Source organism: Gadus macrocephalus, chromosome 18 (genome assembly GCF_031168955.1).
Source record: "Gadus macrocephalus chromosome 18, ASM3116895v1".
Taxonomy (NCBI): domain Eukaryota; kingdom Metazoa; phylum Chordata; class Actinopteri; order Gadiformes; family Gadidae; genus Gadus; species Gadus macrocephalus.
The window spans coordinates 15,879,808-15,899,046 of NC_082399.1; the positions used below are offsets into that span (position 1 = coordinate 15,879,808).

Here is a 19,239-nt window from a genome sequence, read left to right on the forward strand (position 1 = left end):
CCTCTGCGTAATAACTGTGTGGCGTGTTAAGGTCCTGGTTGGTGAATCAACACCAGGTAGGGATTAAACAACTGTACATGAACCTCTTTCTAGTCCCTTCTGTGTGGAGCCGAACCACTGAAACCAAGCTTCAAAGGAACAGTTTGGTCTGAGCCGACCAATCACCAACAGCTGTGCCACACACCAACAGAAGAATAGTTAGCCTACTTTCATATTACCATGAATCCATGTGTGCGCTTGTGTTTAAGTGGTGCTACAGTATCTGGGTCATACATAAAAGCAATACAACAATGCTAATAATGCTGTATTGTTAGTGAAGTGGAAAAAAGAGGCACACATTAATGGTCAAACAGCTGTTCTGTGTATTCCTACGGGTGGGTAGTGGTGATGTGCGTGGTGGTTATGATGGTCCAAACGTGGAAAGAGTTTGGGAGGTGACCGTCCAGGGGGTCAGGGACACAGGACATGTATTTTGAGATGGCGTGGTGGTGTTATTCAGAACGGCGTGGCCCTCCCAGAGTGGAGCGCTGGTAGTTCAGCTCCTCTCTGCTCTCCTCCAGCACCCCACTCTGCTGGCTGGCCTCACGCAGGGTGCAGCTGCCTAACAACGCCCCAGAGCACCCTGGGAGATATCTCGGGATCGACACTCAAGTTCAGGAGTGCAGATCTGTTTCAGTCCAACTTTCATGTTGTTGAATGACCTCAGAGAAGTATTACGCCATTCCAAATTATGGAATTATAGGCAACTTTACTAAAGCCTAATAGGCCTAGGTCACTTAACTAAACTATAGGTCAAAGGAGAACTATTAATTACAGACAGGAGACGATGGTGTAGCAGAAAAAGCTATGCATACTACATTACAGTAGAAATATATATATATATATATATATATATATATATATATATATATATATATATATATATATATATATATATATATATATATATATATATATATATATTCACAGAGTAGGCCCTATTAGAAATTAGAAAATAACTGCCAAAATAAATTCATAAAACCACACAGGTCAGGGGAAATAATATTATTTCACCTTACTAAATTATCCTATTATCACTTAATAAATCAGAGTGGAGTTATATCTTTGTGGCATGTTATATCAGTAAAGTTGTGGTATTTCATAACCTTTCTTAGCGTAGTGGTATTTAGGCCTACGCCTATACCTGACTAGCATCATAGCGACTGATTATAAGAAGCCCATCAGTATGCAGTGATACAATCTACAGCTTTGAAAAAGAAACAGGCGGAAATGTCAGTGGAACATGACGCATGTGTGAATGTCATCTGGAACTGTGTTCTTCGTGTGACTGTGATCGTCAACACACCTGTCAGCCACGGTCTAGTCTAGTATGACAGTACAGCGCCATCGAGCGGTCATTCTGTGTAACTATACCGGGAGTATGTTTTGCACAGTTTAATAGTTAATGCACAATTTAATGAAGCAGAAAACACAATTTACAGGCTAAATTAAACTCAGAAGATCCACAGATAAAATATGTAGTTAGGATGAGCATAAACAATACAATTAATGTAAGATGTAATCAAGTATGTTGGGATGGGGATCATAATAATATAGATGGTTGAGCTTGCTACAGAATACTGGTAATCTGTACTTGAACAGAAGATACTGGCATGCCTACTGTAGGACATAACTGAGCCTATATCGACAACATCAATGAATGCTCTATGCTACGTTGTATAGGGGGGACGGAGGGAGATTAAGTATAAATGCCTACACCATTGGTCCAATCACTGATGCGTATATATGGGCCTAATATATCTGTGCTTACAGATTTGTGTCTCCAAAATGGCTTAAACCAAGCCTGCATGGGGAATAATTAAATGCAGGATTGAATAGCAAATGTGTCTGTTAAGATTAATACAGGGCCCGTGTATAGGTTGTGGTCTAATATTGAATTCCCCATCTGGCTTCATTTACATTAATGGGTCTTCATATCTTATCTTATCATAAACATAAACCAGATCGTTTTCAGCTTTGCTCAAAGCTACTGTATTGATGTTTGCACCCAAATGTCCATAATTAATGTAGACTACACAATACAGGCCAACTCACTGCCCTGTATTGTGATACTGTACTGATATGTTTAATGTATCTCCTAGATAAATCATAGAAAGCCAATTACACCCTACTAAATTATTGGATTCGGAGTATTTACTTTACTAAATCCATAATAATCAAATTTCCCTATGCTAGGCCTATTCATATCGAACAGGATTTAGTTTATAATGCAGTGACAGTGTTTGGCAATATTGGTCGATATTACATTGAATGTTCTAGCCTTTTGCAAACAAAATACAGTGTTTGAGTATTCCGAATGGATCAGTAGTCAGATATGTTTTCTACAATATCAACAGATCCAATTTGATCTCCTAGCACTATTATTTTTGATCTAGAGTTCAAAGGCTGATATTCTATCTGCAACCACCGTGGAGTCCAGTGAGGCCTTTATTAGACGAGTCGGATCCAATCCCTATCTCATGCAGTTCAGGAGATCGAGTCTTTCTTAGCCAAAGAGCCAATTTATTGATCTTAAATCACACATTGATCTTAATCACACACCAACCCAACTTCCTTTAACACTCGGTTTATAAGCCTACGTTTATAAGAGTCATGCTGACACCAGCCGCTGCAGTGAACACAGTATAGGCTACCAACTTGAATATTGGACACAGGATTGGCATCTAGGAGAATATCCTGTCTCTTGGGCAAACTATCATTCCACCCGGACCTTAATCTAAAAGTGGGCCGACGTTGTGCAGCTGATGGTACGGCAGCCTGTTTGTTTACCACCCAGTCCCACCAGCGTCCACATTACAAGGGTCCACTCCTTAACCACATAGCTGGCTCACAATGCGTTTAATGCTCTGGCTGTAGATGATCTGCTGGCTGTTGTTCTTCAAGTTATAACGAGCAGAACCTACTAAGAAATCACCTATATAGCCATAGAAGTGATTGCAAATTATGGTTTACAAAAATGTAACTTCAATCGGCATAGCAAATGGTTCATCATCCCGTTAGTATCTCTGTATTGCAAATTGTGGGGAACATTTTTCTAAACAAATTTGTTCTCAGGGTCAGATTTCTAAATCAACATGTAATACATAAACACTTTAATATAATTGAGTTGTAGTGAGTGTTAAATCGTCCGGACATAGCTGGCGCACAATGTGTGATGTTATGACTAACTAGGGTGACAATGGTGACCACAAATATTTAGAAATGATAAATAACTTGACATAATTGTTAATATTTAGTTTATAAGACAGTCAAATTATTTGTTATAATTAAGTTTCTGATATCAACTTTCATCAACGTTTCCGCTGTACGGGTATTTGCAAAGGAGTGAAAGCTGTTACAGCCAATAGGACGCTTGGATTTGAAGAACTGACCAATGCGGAGTCAGGGGCGTATTGTTATCAAGTCGTCCGCCGTTAGTAACAGGGCAAGCTGCTCAGTCAGATTTTGTTTAATAAATCGCTAATATTAATTAAACAGGCCCACTGTCAGAGGAAAACAACTAATGCATTGGAAAGTTCTAGCATTTGGTATGATTCGGCAATTTTTTCCTGCAACGCGTTTGTGCCAAATGTGTTAAAAACGGTAAGTCATCGGTAAGTCATGTAGGAAACATGCTAACAACTGTTAGCATGTTTTCTAGCAGGCGAGCTAGCTCGTTTGTGATTGGTAGGTGGCGCTGGCGGTGGTGTGTTCACGTCCTGTGGGATCTTTAAAACTTGCTGGGGTTTAACAGTCTAACGCCGTACATTAGGAGTGAGATCTATCAAACTCACCAGTGTTTAACAGTGTGCATTAGGAGTGGGATCCATCAAACCTACCAGTGTTGACCTGTCTAACACCGTACATTATGAATGCCTAAACCATGACTAAATTAAATATGAGTTTTTAATAATTTATGTTTGCGTGGCCAGTAGACCACTGGTATAATCAGTTACCAACTTACTTGTGTTTTTCTGTGGTTGTAAACAACACATACCAATAACTACTGCTGAACTTTATTATTTATTTATTCGGCATTGAGACACACACACACACACACACACACACACACACACACACACACACACAATAACCCTTGACATTTGGTAGTGAGTTTGTTGAGGGAAGTGATTGCAGAGCAAAGCTATTCCTTAACTTGGCTGTCATGCATATATGCGGTCGTAGATGAGAAGTGCAGTTCCACTGACGGCCATCAGATGGCGGCAGAGTTACAAGCCACCGTTCTCTGGTTCTATTGCAGGCATATCTCAATTAATCAAAGTCAACGGGGTCTTCGTTTTTGTTAGGTTAAAATCGCAGTGGCTAGTTCCTATTCTGTGTGTTCCAATGTCCCGGTTAACCTCTTCCTCAATAGTCCTTTTTCTTTCTGAACATAACATACCCAAGTAATGCAATGGCAGTAAGAACGGGATAATGTATAGAACGCCGGTCATTATTCAGGGGAAATAAGCTCTGACAGGACAAACAGGGCGAACAGGACTCCGCGCAGCGGAGGTGTTTTACTTCGCCCTGAAGGGGCTTACTTTCAATAATGATTGGCAACATTCTATACATTATAGAGTGGCTAAGTCACGCCCCTTCTGGTAGAGCCCATGGGACCTATGAGATCGAAAAATATGAATGGGTTTCAATGGAGAGAAAGTATTATTTTTTGGTCCCAGTCTTTATATGCCCCGGATTACACATATGTTGTTTGTGGATTTAAATGATAATTTTTCATGCAAAGAAAACTTAACATTTTCGTGAAGAAGTTTGATAATGTTAGGTTTTTTCCAAGGGCAGGATAAAAGCATCGAAAGAGGTGAAAACCATTATAAATTGGGGCACGTGGAGAGTTTCAGTTATGCTGAAACTCAGTCCACGCCAGTCGCAGGGAGCGTGACGGCACATACGAGACATGTAGTCTTTCTCATTGTGTTTTCGCTACAGTCTTTAACTGAACCATTGCACAATAAACAGTCAAAATCTTGGCATGAAAAGTTATCATTTAAATCCACAATGGTGACCGTCAGTCCAGCCGCTGAAAACACCCGCTCTGAGGGGACCGACGTTGCCGTGATGCACAAATACCTCCGTGCTACCTTGGCAAGGCGGGGAAACAACTTTCCACAATCCAGGGGCTAAGAAAGTTCTTTATTTCTGATTCGATGCTAACCTCGCCAAGAAGTCATTTTTTAAATCATAATGGTCCCACACCAGACTTCGCCGTGGCCTCGTCCGCTTCATGATTACATCGCCGTGTTCCAATATCCATACTATCCGTACTTACTAGTCTAAGTTTGAGCACGTAGGGCGTTCCGATTCAGATCGGGCGAAAATAAGTGTACTGAAAACGGTCAAATCGCGAAGTGTGTGGCGATGTACACTTTTCTTACTCAACGGCAGCCATCTTAGCTACATAGCGAAAGAGGGCGGAGCCAGGCTGAGCCAAAGTCGGCGCATTCGTTTTTATATTTTTTATAGCTTTTTATAGCTGCTAGGCGTAAAGAGTTCACCGTTCAAAGCGGGATTGTTATTGCGGGGGAGGAGCCGCAAATTTAAATATTGTCCCTGTGTGGTAAAATGTTTAATCGCACACTGCATTAGTTTAATCTAAAAAAAAAATACGTAATCGACCAAACTCTTAACGATCAATTAGTCGATCGTCGATTAATCATGCCCATCCTCTAACGGCTACTTGCCAAAACGAAAAAATAACTTCACATGGTGTGTCTTTTTACAATCTATTTGTTACCAGCATTTGTAGTGTTGATCAGCAGAGAAATTGTCCGCCAAAGACGTTGACGTCGCTTAGCAACCGAAGACACTGGGGTTGACAACTTACTTTTTTAACTTACTTAAAAAACTACTTTGTTTTCCTTGACAGCGGTCAATTATACTTAGCAACGGTGAATTATCCAATATAATTCACCGCCGGAAGTTGTGAAGTGCCCATGCAAGTGAACGGAGCGTTCCACGGCATTGAGAAGACTTAGAATTTAGATACTACTTAGATACTACTGGTTAGAGGGAAAACAGTAGGGATGTGTCGGTCGCGACCGATTCGTTACAACGAACGAATCCCGAACGTGAACGACAAGAACTGGTTCCCCAAAACAAGAAGAACTGGTTCTTTGATTCTTTTTTTTAAACATAAACCAAAAATATGGTCACGTAAATAAAATATACAAACGAACAGAGCTTCGTCTCCCCGCAACTTATATTGATTGAGTCTACAACGTTCTCAAAGATTCAGCCAATGAGAGGTAGCAATGGTGTTTCAATGGCACCTGGGTAAACCAATGACAAGGCTGTACCGTCGAATATGCGCGCTTCTGTCTGACGTATCTTGGGTCATACCATTCGACGTGGGGCCACTCATATATCCCCCTACATTTTTTCGAAAATAGACTTGACCTCCATCTGTTTATTGGATAAACGCATTTCCCAATCCCAGGAGTCTTTGCTCCATTCTACGTCAATTTAAGAACAAACAAAGAAATTAAACTGCAGTTCGTATTTTTTATTTATGACCATGAAAGTTCTGTAATGCCTGAACAATGAAGAATTAAATGTAAAGTAAAATAAAATTATAAATGTAAAACCATGAATGAAATATAGAGAGTAAGCAAGTGGTATAAATATTGGTGGGACGTTTGATTATACTATATAGTGTATCTTCTCGATTTCCATGGGGTTTAGAGCCTAGAAGTGGTTTAAATTATGCTCACGGCCGTCTCGCGGGGGGGGGGGCGGCAGACACCAAATGACGTAATCTGACGTAACGAACGAATCAAAACGAACGAATCAAATAAACAAATCGTTATAGTGAACTGAACTGAAAGAACTAGTTCCCGGAAAAGAATCATTTTGCCCATCCCTAGAAAACAGCTTGAACACAGCATGGGAATTTGTTTTTGAAATGACGAGTTTTAGAATGAATATCACTTTCATAGATCCAATGCAAACCAATGCAAAATTGACAATTTAAACTTGATGAGATACAAATTACAAACTGTTGTATATCTTGGGAACCCAGTGTGCATTTTTTACATTTGACCCCTCTATTGAATGCCTTTGCCAAACAATTGCATTGCATTGTTGCCAACAGATGGCGAAGAAAAACATGTGTTCTGATTGTAGGCAATTAACCCATTTCCTCTGAAACCCTCATAGCTACAAAAAAATTGCAAAAAACGTTTGTTGCTAAATAACTCCCAGAAACTACATCACTCGTTGATGGTGGTTTTATGAGACAAATACAACTTTGACGATTAAATCAACAAAAGTAAGACATAATCTTTGGTTGTAACTAGGAAAAGGTAAATGTATTCCTCATTGGAATGAGTAGAGTCTCAGCTTTCATATGGTTGCAGATAAAATTACGTGAAAAATATGGCCTTTGATGTGCCCAGTTATGAAATACGTACCTCTTGTTGCATGCTTCATGTATTGTTTGGGGTTTGAATTGTCTGTCGGATAGCTAACAATGGTTATTATGGACTCAAAATTGAGGATTTAATCATTCTAGTGTTGTTACAAATGACTACTTTTTCATTTGTTTACATGCCATTTGTTTACATTGCTTACATAACTGGGCCGTATACGTTAAACGTTATTCATCTGTTGGCCATATTGTGCATTTGCAATTTGATAGGCGATTTTCACAACTATCTCTCGCCTGTTATCATTCTTTTGGTACAAATATCACATATTATAACCCTAGCATTTCTAATTTACTTTGGTATGTTGTTTTCATTGTATTTTAGATGATACAGGGTTCATCTAAAGAAAATTTGTTAGATCTTATTATTTTTTTGGACGACGTAGTTAAGGTGGCAGGCCTGTGTTACATAGGCGGCTTAAGCTGTAAAATGCTCTGGAAAAGCTTTCAGTGATGCATGGACTTAAATTTCCCTCTGTAATTGAAAGGCTTAATTTAGTTACCCCTTACTGGACGTTTTCGGTTACCAGTCAATCAAACATTCTGGCTTTATACCCCAAATCAGAAGAGAGCAAGTGGGTGAGCCTTGAGACAGAGAGTGACATTCTGACTATTGGATGGAAAAAGGTCCTGAATGAACAAAAGGTGGCCTCTACCATAAGATGGCAAGAAGGTAGGCTGAGAGGGTCAGGGATTCTAGCATTACCCTGGTTTACCCCAACACAATCTGTTCTCTATCTTCCTATGGGCTGGGAAAGCTTGTCAGGAACAGAAAAAACATGACCAACACAAGGAGAAGGATAATGAGAAGAATTGAAAAAGCACTATCTGAAAACATGTGACGGAAACAGATATACCTCTATCCGAAGTTCCGCTCTCTCAGCCTCTCAGCTTAAGCCATGAAACTGAAACCGACCCGCCCCCTCTCTCTCACCAATAACATACTTTTGAAGCATTCTTACAGGCGTTCTATCATGAGATGAGAACGCCTTATCCCGCCCATAATTAGCCAAATGTTGGTCGTTTGCTGTTTGAAAAAAATATATATATATCGAATCTAATTATGCGATATTGGGCTATGAGGCTATATTTAAATGTAAAGTACTTAGTCTAAGGTTCATACGACCAGTCCTGTGACGTCAAATGACGGGCCTGCTGACCATACCCAAACATTATGCGTACAAGTCTTTTCTTGGTTTCGTTACAGAATTAGGATTGCAGCTTTAATTATTTATTAAATACAGGTTGCTCTTGTGACAAATTTACCCTTTAATATTGCACATATCAATTGAAGTATAATGACTCATCAGGATATGGTTGAACCCTCTGATTCTGGTTTAAGCATCATGTCATAGAACAAGGTTGCAGCCGGTTGATTTAGAAACGGACCATAGAACAGTATCTCAAGTCAGCCTGACACTCTGAACTAACCCTCTCAATCAGCAGCTCCGAGCTCATCTTGATTTTCCCTTTCTTTCAGGTGTAACATTACGTTGTACCAGTCGGAAACGGGAATAATGGCCTCTTTGATGGTCAGATGGAGATCTTCAGTGAGGACATCTAAGGTAAAGTGTTGTTCTTGGGGGTTATCGATAAATCTCATGGAGTTGCTCTATGTACATTTATCAATATTATCAGCTGTGGTTGTGTGGCAGAGCTAGTGAGTTCAGTCTGAAGGTTTATCCAATTGTATACAAATGTATGTCTGATAATAAGGTTGAAAAGCTTATATAGACCAGCATGTAAATGCACATGGTGAACACAGTTCATTAGTAGTAGCACTTTAGTGAATCAATCTGAAAACACTGGTATCCATTCACAGTGGTGTTGTTCACAAACCTTAACAACCTTTACTGACTCAGGCTGACACCTTCTTGTCGGTTTGTCGAATGGTTGGTTGATGTCATACCGGGAGAACGCATGTTATTAATCCATTTGTGGGGGGGCTGGAGGGACAAATACAAATGCAGGCTATATTCTGTTGGAGGTTTACTTTTCCTTTATCCAAGTGTAAAACAGTGTTGTGAATGGCTGTTTGCAGATGAGAGGGCTTATGAGAAGTGGGTGTGCATTCTTTGACACATCCTTGGTTTGGAGATGGTTGTTTTTAGAGATAATTTCTCTATCCCATAACTGAGTGTCAGCTATTCCTCTTTCGTAGAAAGTTGGTACCTAAAACTTAACTGTTGAGATGCAACCGCACACCTTCATGTTATCGAAAGCCACCTATATTAGATTAACAAGGTGCATTAAACATTCACTTGCAGTGCCGACTGCTATAGAGAGGAACGATCGATACATATAACGGATAGCGATCAGTATAGTATATATAAATATACATATATATATATCTATGATTTTAGTTTACCACTATGGATGCCGTAAGAGCACTGTGTTTAGAAACGGTTATGAGCTGTTACATCAGTCATGTCCTACAACATGTACAGTGCCCATGGTGACTATTACAAAGATACCTGATTGGTTAAACTGCTTTATTGTCTGGCGAGCGGTCAGAAAAATTTGTCAAGTTCATCTCAAGACAATTTGTGTTTTATTTCAGTCGACAAGGAGACTTTTCTTTAAAGTCAACCCGAAACATTTGCTGTGGATTTACATGTATGGGTAGAGTTCACGCTAAATGCTCTTCAGCATAATTGATACAAGGAAGACATTTTAAATAATCAGATTGGTAAAAGATGTTTTATCAAACTCAGGATAGACTGTTACAATGGTGTTTTCACCCAGACGCATTCACAAATATATGACATGATATTGCATCAATCTCCACATTTATCTACATCCCATAGTTTAATGTAAAGTAACACACTTAAATAATAACACCTTCTTTATTTTTGAAGTATAGCCATTATATTTAATTGCCATTATGTGACGTTGCAATACTGTTGTATAAATATTACCTGGTATTTGTATACAACAGTCTGGGAACTCTTGGTAATCCACGCCTATGAAAGAGCTCCGCCTAGTGGCCGGTGGCTGTAACGTGAGAGTGTCGGTGTAATGGTGGCTGATCCTGTTCCTCTGAGCAGCGCAGTCTTTCAACCCCTCCTTCTGCCCATTTCCTTGAGGGTGTTGTCTGTAACAGTGCAACATGAGAGAGCATTTTTAAGCGCTACAAACTACATCGAACGCAAACTTAATAGTTAAAAAGAAATACTCTTTAATCAAGAGATATTGTTTAATGTGTTATTAATATTCTTCTTTATTTATTTTTACATTTGGCATATCTAAAACAACATTGTTCATGTAATCTATGGGCTGTGGTATTTTATACGTGTTTGTATGTATATGGGGTTGAATGTTTGCATACTGGTTATGATTTAGTTGTTGAAAGCAGAACCACATTCATCTTTGAAGACAATGCCCCCCTCTGGTCTCCTCTTTTAGGTTTTATTCTGTCCTTCTCGGCCCTCCTTTGCTCTAGTGGCGACAACGTGGAATGACTCCCGCCTACACGAAGCACCGCGCACACGCTCACACACGCACGCTCTCTCTCTCTCACACATACAGACTCACACACACACACACACACACACACACAGCACTTCTATGTTTGTCAGACTCAAATCCGAGGGAGAGGAGCTAGCCGCCATTTTCTAAGCGTCTCTCCCTAAAACGAGAAGAAGACTCGCGGTGAACCACCGTGTGGATTACGCTCGATTTTCGGGCTTTTTGACTATTCGTCAGAATATCATTTCAAACATTGCACATCATTTGATAATTTCCACACTATCTCCGGGCCTCGTCTTATCGTCGGTCCACCGCCGAGGGGACGAGGTGTAGTTCGGTGATTCGCCCATATTGCACGATTCCGGAACGAAGCCCGCCGACCACTCGGTGTACCCGAGGAGCTCAGACCGTCTGGATTAATCCATGGCCCGTCGGTCCACGGAAGACGCTTTGTTTTGTTGCCGATATTCCCTTTTTTTCACTTAAACTGCGGGGGATTGTACGCGAAATTCCCTCGGATAGTGCGACCTCGTCACGTGGTAGGTTCCTCCTTTTTCTTTGTTAGCGATCTAGCAGCGAGGCGAGAGGCTCACCCTCCTCCACCCAGCTCATTTCCACCTTTCTACACTAAATCGTACACACGGTATCACCACCGACCCCCGTGCACGGTGTCCCCGGTACCGCGGGGGTGAAGGGCTGGGAGCCCGGAGCAGCCGTTCCGTGCCGGAGATAGGAAGGCTAGTCTACCATGACTCCACTCGCTACTACGTAGGAGTCGTAGGTTGAAATAAGTTGTGATGGTTTTCCATCATCGGGTACAGACCCGCGGGTCCGGATCCTCCGTGTCCCGGTGAGACCCTGTGGGTCCGGGTTCTCCTGGCCCGGTGAGACGGGCTGGACTCTCGGGGCTAAGTGGCACTCTGTTCTCCAGACCCGTGAGACGCTCAATCGACGTGCTCCGCGGAGAAACAGCGACATGGCGGCCCGCGTAACGCCGAGGGTCCTGCTGGTGTGTCCAGGGTCTACGTGGTGGTGTGTTGTCGGGTCCCGGTGGTGTGTGGCTCTACCTGGTGGTGTGTGGTCGGGTCCTGCTAGTATGGTGGTGGTGTGTTGTCCTGTCCTGCAGGCTAGTGTGTTAGCAGGGTGCGTTTCCCCATGAGCAGCTCTCTGCTGGGCTATCGTTAGCCTCGGACCAGCGCTCCGTCCACACGCGGTGTGTCGGGGACATGCTTACACACACATTCGGTCCGCATTACGGTGCTTATCACCATGTAACCCCCATTTAACTGCGGATCTCTAACTTGTGTATTGTACACCTCGCCCCGAGCTAATGAGAGCCTGGCCCAACCAGCCCCGGCTGACACGTAATACTCGGTGCCACCAGAAGCGCGGTGTTTACTGGAATATACAGCATTAAAGTAAACAGCGCACAGTTTGACTGCGAACGGACGGTGTTAGGATCGGTGTGTCGCTGTTGTGGAACGTCCAACATTTGTTAGACGGTGACATGTAAGGTAATGCCATACTAGAGTTGATTATGCGTATTAAATAAAATACGTAGTGGGGTTTCATTCGAGCGTTATTTCTACCATCGAACCGGGTGGGTTTGATGAAGCGGGTGAGGTGGATGGTTCCCAAGGATTGCATAATCCTTGGGAAATACCAACATGGCGTTGTGCAGCGCGCTGCGGTGGAGCACTGAGCCTCCTATTCATCCTGAAGACATCCAGGACGAAGCACTCGGTCAAGCTGCAAATACACCCATCCGAATTCAGATACCAGTCTCCCCACCCACAGCGAACCTGTGTGATCCACGTAGAAAGGCAAATGTTTGACAGCACGTACTGGCGTTGTTGTGTACATCTGAAATTACATGGGGATGAAGGGTGACATCATGTGTACTTGCAGCAGGCCCCAATCCATGTAATCACACGCCCTACGTGGAGCCCTGCATCACACGGACACATGTAGGCCAATAGGGTGGGATGGTTTGCTTTGCGTGCATCACCCAACAGCAGCTAGAATTAAAACGCAGGAATCCTTTTTGCGGAGTGTTCTGAGTAATTGCAGCTAAGGCGTTGACTGTGGCTGTATGATGTGATTATTGTTCCATCAGACTTGGCACTTCTCAGCCCAAGGTCACTGCAGTACAGCAGTTGGGAGTCTGGTTGGGATAAACATTTACACCAGTTTACCTGCCTTTGTTTCCCGATGCCTCTGCAGTATCACTTTTAGCAACGTAGCGGCAAGCAGGTCAACAGAATGTCACTGAGTCACCACCATCTCATTATATCGGCCTCTAGAATATATTAGGGCTGGACAATCACTTTAGCTCTCCTTTTTCAATCAATGTCTCAGACTCCCATCAAGCTTAAGTACAGGCAGCACTGCATATTGCTGTTATAGTTAAAATAAAACACTTACCATACTGGCCACGGTTATTCTCGATAATCCTCCAGTTGCTGTAGTCATCTCAAATATTGATGTGTATGCATACATCAACCCTTTGTTCCACTAGATTGAAATGCTAAATCGGCACTTGTCTTCTGATTGCAGATGCAACTCGAGTCCCAGTTACGTTTCACTCTCCCCTACACGGACATGGCTTTCTGAAAAATGGTTGCTATATTAGCACACATAATCTCTCAACTCAATCTTCATCTTCTCAATAGTATTTACTTGAGTAGTCCATAGCTTTATCGGGTGTGTAGTTTTTCTCTTTGCCAAATAGTTGATGCCGTTCTGACTTCTCCGATCTCTACCTGTTGGACAGAGTGGTTCTTTCTGCACCTGTGTGTTAATGCAGCTCTCTCTCTGGACCTGTGTGTTAATGCAGCTCCCTCTCTCCTTGTCGTTGCTCCAGGCTGTCTTCTGGCGGGGCTGTAAGCGGGTGGTGTGGAGCAGGCCACGGTGCCCGTCCCTCTGCACTGCATGGCTGCGATGGCGCCCGCTCTCACCGACGCCCCAGCCGAAGCTCACCACATCCGCTTCAAACTGGCTGCCCCGTCCTCCAGCCTCTCCCCGGGCAGCTCAGAGAACCACCCCAACTCCAGCAACCTTCTCCTGCACAGCAGCGGGCCGGCTAGGCGCAAGGCCTCTGACGAGCGCACCCTCCAGGAGCAGCAGAGCCAGCAGCAGGTTGACAACCCGGCCCAGACACCTAATCTGGGCAAGCTCCAGCCGCTGGTGGCCTCCTACCTGTGCTCTGATGTGACACCCGTCCCGTCGTCCAAGGAATCCATTGCACTGCAAGAAATCCTCATCAAACAGTCTGTGTTGAAAAGTCACGGCATCCTGCCCAACTCCTTGCTCAACGGAGGGGGAGACTTCCTACTGAGGAAGAAGCAGACCTTCGAGCTCTCTGGTGGTCAGCTCAAGAGCCTGATGAGCGCTAACACCAATGGCGGCAGCCAGCCCATGGCTCCCGTCAACGGCCTTGCCAAGAAGCTGGCCACCTCGGGCTGTATGGTGGCGGTGAACGGAGGGAAACCCTCCGCCTCCGCTACCTCGGACCCCCAGAATCTCCTTCTAGACTCGGACAACACCCCCACCATCAGAACCCTGAGACATCATCAGGCACATTCCTCCAGGGTCTCTCTCACCACAGATGGTAACAGCCCTGACCCCCCACCAGCACAGCCTCCCTCACCGCCTGCCTTTGGGCTGGGCGGTCCCAACGAACACATGAATGCAGAAGAGGATAGTTCACGCGGCTCATCGGCTTGCACGCAACAAGCGGATGGAGAGAGGCCAGGTGGCAGCCAGCAGAGCTCACCCGTGTTGTTGCAGGCTCCTCCTACTTCTTCTGTCTCCCAGCCTCCTACCTACTCTCTGGACATCCTGGACTCCCAGATCAGAGAGCGCAGCCTGCTCACCAGCAGCCGCCAGGCACAGATCGAGAGCCGTTTGCGGCGCCTCCGAAAGCGGCTGCAGGTGGTGCAGGCAAAGCAGGTTGAGCGACATGTCCAGCAGCAGCTGGGCGGCTTCCTGGGCTCGGCTCTGAGCCGGCTGGTGGGCCCCGGACGCAGACAGGAAGTGTCCCCCTCCACGGCGTCGTGGAGGACGGGGCGCCAGACGGCGGTTGGTAGGGACAGCCTAGGTCGCTTCCTGAAGGCCGGGGCCATGCCTACGGAGCTGGAGAGGCTGTGTCTGAGCGGCTCGGCCAATCTGCGCGCCACCGAGAGCGCCTTTGACTCGGACGTGACGGAGAGCAGCTCTGGGGGAGACTCGGACCTGGAGGAAGAGGAGGTGGCCCGGGTAGACGTCGAACAGCGGCACGTCAAAATGTAAGCCCCCCCCCCGCTTAATGTGTCCTCTCACACCTAGTAGTGCCATTGCTTCGCGGTAATGGTTATGGTTTATTTGACACGGATGTCCACAGTATTTGGAAAATGTTGGTTTTTGTCCATAAGGCATCCCTTAAATAAATGGTCTGCCTATGCTTTTTACTGGAAAATGTCTCAACTGCTTCTGCACCAGAAACTATAAAAGCACTGTTCCTTCTCTGTAACCTAGTAAAGGACAGGGACTGTTACCGCCAACGGCAGAGCTCTGAATGCCAACAGGTGTTGGTGACACAATAGTGGCTGTGGCTGATGAGGTTAACCTGCAGGGAGGGGTATAGCTGTCTCCATCAGAGGCGGCGATACCTTCATGTGGAAAGAAACCACATTTTCTGGAGCGTTCTCTGCTACTCTCTCTATCTCAATCACTTCCCCACTCTCTTTCTCTCCCCCCCCCCTAGCTATCCCTAGCTATATGTATTGCAAAGTGAAAATGTAGAGGCGGGTCGGTCAACAGCATTGACAGACCTAGTGACCTGTGGGGTTGGTAGATCATTAGCAACAACAGCTCAGTTCTCAGATTTTACCACCCAGGCCTGATGCCTTTTGGACCTTTGGCCTATAAAGACTTGGTAGGCTCTGTAGCGAGACAAGGCTGCATTTGTTATGCACTACTCAGAAACCCCCCTATATTCATGTTTCATATACATAATGCTAAGGGATTGGTCACTTTAGTATGTTTGTGTTGTGTCATAAAAGCATACTCAAAGCTTAATAGTTTCTTTAGTCCCTGTGGTGATTTAGCAATGTGGCCCACAGCTGGGAGTTTCCGTTAATCATACAAATATCAGTGAATCTTTGACAGGGAAGATCAAGAAGGACTTGTTTTTACCGGACGTTTAAAAAATAACGCTGCGGCTTGTTTTACGATATTACGTACGCTAACTTGCTTCTAGAAAATGCAACTAAATTTTGAAAAATGCAGTATATAAATAATACAGGATTAAAGAACTGCAAAATAATCCCTGTAATGAGTACAGCAAAGTAATATCTTGCATTGGCTTGATACTGTGGTCGTACTTCCCAGTACCCTATCTAAAAAAATAATGCTGCATCTTCTATAAGCTGCAGGAGCGGTAAAATGGGGTTGCATGTTTCAAAATACACCATATAAGCCAACCCATAGTATTAGGCACATCTCATTATGCATCTTTGCCCAAAAACCAAATGCTAGCGTTGGCAATGTAAACGTCACTGAGTAGTTGGAGATAACGCTGAATCAAGTAAAACCCTGACATTTTTGATGGATTCAGCAAACAAGGCATTTTTCATCTTTATTAAGCAATTAGTTTAGACGCCTTGAAGGCCTTGATTGACCGCTCATTGACGGTCTTCCTTTTTTTTTTTTTTGTCGGTTATGCAGTGATGTCAATGTTCATCTCTTAACGAGGTGATATTCTTGCAAACCTCTATTGTAGATAAGCATATAGTAGGGCTGTGCAATTAATCGAATTTCGATCGCGATATCGATTTTGGGGTCAAACGATCTCCAAACTCGTATAATCGAGTTGAAACGATTAATTTGACATTTTCCGTTTTACAGTAGGCCTAGAGAGTTTATGAAAGTTTATGAAAGAGACGCGCATGCGAAAGCATTCAACGCGGCGAGAGGGAGTACAATCTAACAGGCGTGCTGCATCAGGAAGTATGCCGTTGGCAGGAGGCGGGACATGCCAGTGAACCGCCAATCAGCAGCATCGACTGTTGACAGACATGTTGGAGTAGACCTACCGTGTGGAATATTAAAGTTTCAGTAACGTTACAGTTTGATGAACGATAACAAGCTCCTATAGCAGACTTTAACTAAGAGTTCTTTAAGGCAGAACTGCCAAGTACATCTTGTATATGTATTTCTGTTTAACAACAATATGATAACATTTGATTTTTATAAAACATTTCATGAATAAAATATATATACTAAGACCATCAAATATCACACAGAAACACGTATAAGTATCCAAAATTTGTGCACTTAAACAGGAAGAAAGTTAATTTTGGATACTTATACGTGTTTCTGTGATATTTGATTGTCTTAATATATATATTGTATTCATGAAATGTTTTATAAAAATCAAATGTTAGATTCAGAATGTTGTGGCAGACAGTACACTTACACACGAAAATGGTTTTATTTTGGATACTTATACGTGTTTCTATGTCATAATTGATTGTGTCAATAAATGCATGTTTTCAAACTCAAAAATAATCGTTTGAATAATCGTGATATCAATATTGACCAAAATAATCGTGATTATGATTTTTCCCATAATCGAGCAGCCCTAGCATATAGGCTTAACATTGTGACGGCATTGGTTACCTCATGCTTTATCACTCAAACTCAAATCCAGTGTTTCCCATGCAAAGACTAATGTGTCGTGCAGCGCCACAGAATGAACACAGAGCGCCACAAATTGATTCTGCTTTATTTTATTTATTTTTACACGATTTGTAAATATAAATATCGTTCCGTTCATTCATCTCCGCATAGCACTCTTTCTCCCTGTCATTCTCGTTCGCACACGTACACAGAGACAAGTGCGCATACATGCCAATGGTGCACGGGTACACTACCACTTATTGGATAAACCCACGTATCACTGATACATGCACATGCACTGACAACGGATTCGCCCGCTCCTCCTTTCAACGCGCCTACAAAGGAAAACCCGAAGCAGCAGGGTATTTGCGATTAATGTGAAATGCGGTTATAGTTTATATATATATTACGGTGTTAGTCCCCATTCCGATCTGCCGGCGATTTGAATTCACTGTGCAGCAGGGACTGGAGATCGGGAAGTGGGCCGGTCCACTTTGAAATGTATTTTGTGCGAGATGGCTCGATTAAGCGAATGACTAAACGCGAAATGCCCCCCCCCCCCCCCCCGATAGGACTCCACGTCTTACCCCCCCCACACACACCCCCAAGGTTTCCATGAGCAAGACACCTAAAGCTCACTGCTCCAAACCAGCTGGCTGTCGGCTTGCATGGCTGACGACGCCATCGGTGTGTGAATGGGTGAATGGGGGCAATATTGTAAAGCGCTTTGGTTACAAAAAGGCGCTATAGAAATGCCGTTCATTTTCCATCCATTTACCATTTCTCTTGAAGGGGAGGTAGTAAACAGGAAATGGTTGAAAAACAACAACCTCTGTGCTCCCTCAGGGGTTGTCATGGTGGCTGCTGTCGCCCTGGTAGAGGAGGGTTGTCTGCATCCAGACCAGAGACTTTATTAACACCTGTACTTGTAAGAGGATGTGGATTGCAAAATGAGAGACGTCTATCATTTTTTGGCTTGAAATGTCATCCATGTTGTAGCACATGCAGAAATGCTCCGCAGTAGAATATCAGACGTGGCCAGGGTCAAGTATTATACCTAATATTCATTTCACTTTTTGTTGCGTCATTTCTTATGCCACCAAAAATAAATATATATATTCTTTTTTAATTTGTTTATTTGTCAGGGACAATGCAGCACACATTATTAAATACACAATTATCAGTCATTTCCATAACAATGTAAATGTAGATGTGTTGCATAGAAGGTTTTTAGCTAGTTGGCTAATTTGCAACCCCAGTTCCTGGTCAGGTCTTTCTAAAAAAGATAATCCGAATAAACTTTCTAAAATAGCTACATAGTGTGAGTTACAGTCATGAGTTACTGTATGCATGTGTGAATAATTAAGTCATAAAGAACATCACAAAACAGCACATCACAAAACAGCACATTACATAACGACACACGCCGCTCGCACCCACTCACCTACACCCACCCCGACAGTGAGGGGCCTGGGCCACTACCCTGGGCCAGACCCCGCACCTCAAGGCGATCCCTGGGAGCCAAGCACCCGTGTGTGTGTGTGTGTGTGTGTGTGTGTTCCTTGTATGCATGCGTGTGTGTGTGTGTTCCTTGTATGCATGCGTGTGTGTGTGTGTTCCTTGTATGC

At 43.4% G+C, this 19,239-nt stretch overlaps 1 protein-coding gene across 3 annotated transcripts in view; it reads left to right on the plus strand.

The window, feature by feature from the left end:
• Nucleotides 1-3,457: 3,457 nt before the first annotated feature.
• The window catches only part of LOC132446429 (KAT8 regulatory NSL complex subunit 1-like), a 43,518-nt gene continuing 27,736 nt past the window's right edge, over nucleotides 3,458-19,239 (plus strand). For 2 of the 3 annotated variants that reach the window (XM_060036705.1, XM_060036707.1), the window contains exons 1-2: nucleotides 11,027-11,490; nucleotides 13,815-15,237. In XM_060036705.1, the coding sequence (XP_059892688.1) occupies nucleotides 13,883-15,237 (1,355 nt within the window). In that variant the 5' untranslated portion in view covers nucleotides 11,027-11,490; nucleotides 13,815-13,882. Of the gene's footprint in view, nucleotides 3,643-8,963; nucleotides 9,049-11,026; nucleotides 11,491-13,814; nucleotides 15,238-19,239 lie in introns of those variants that run through there. The other variant, XM_060036706.1, reaches the window with a different exon arrangement.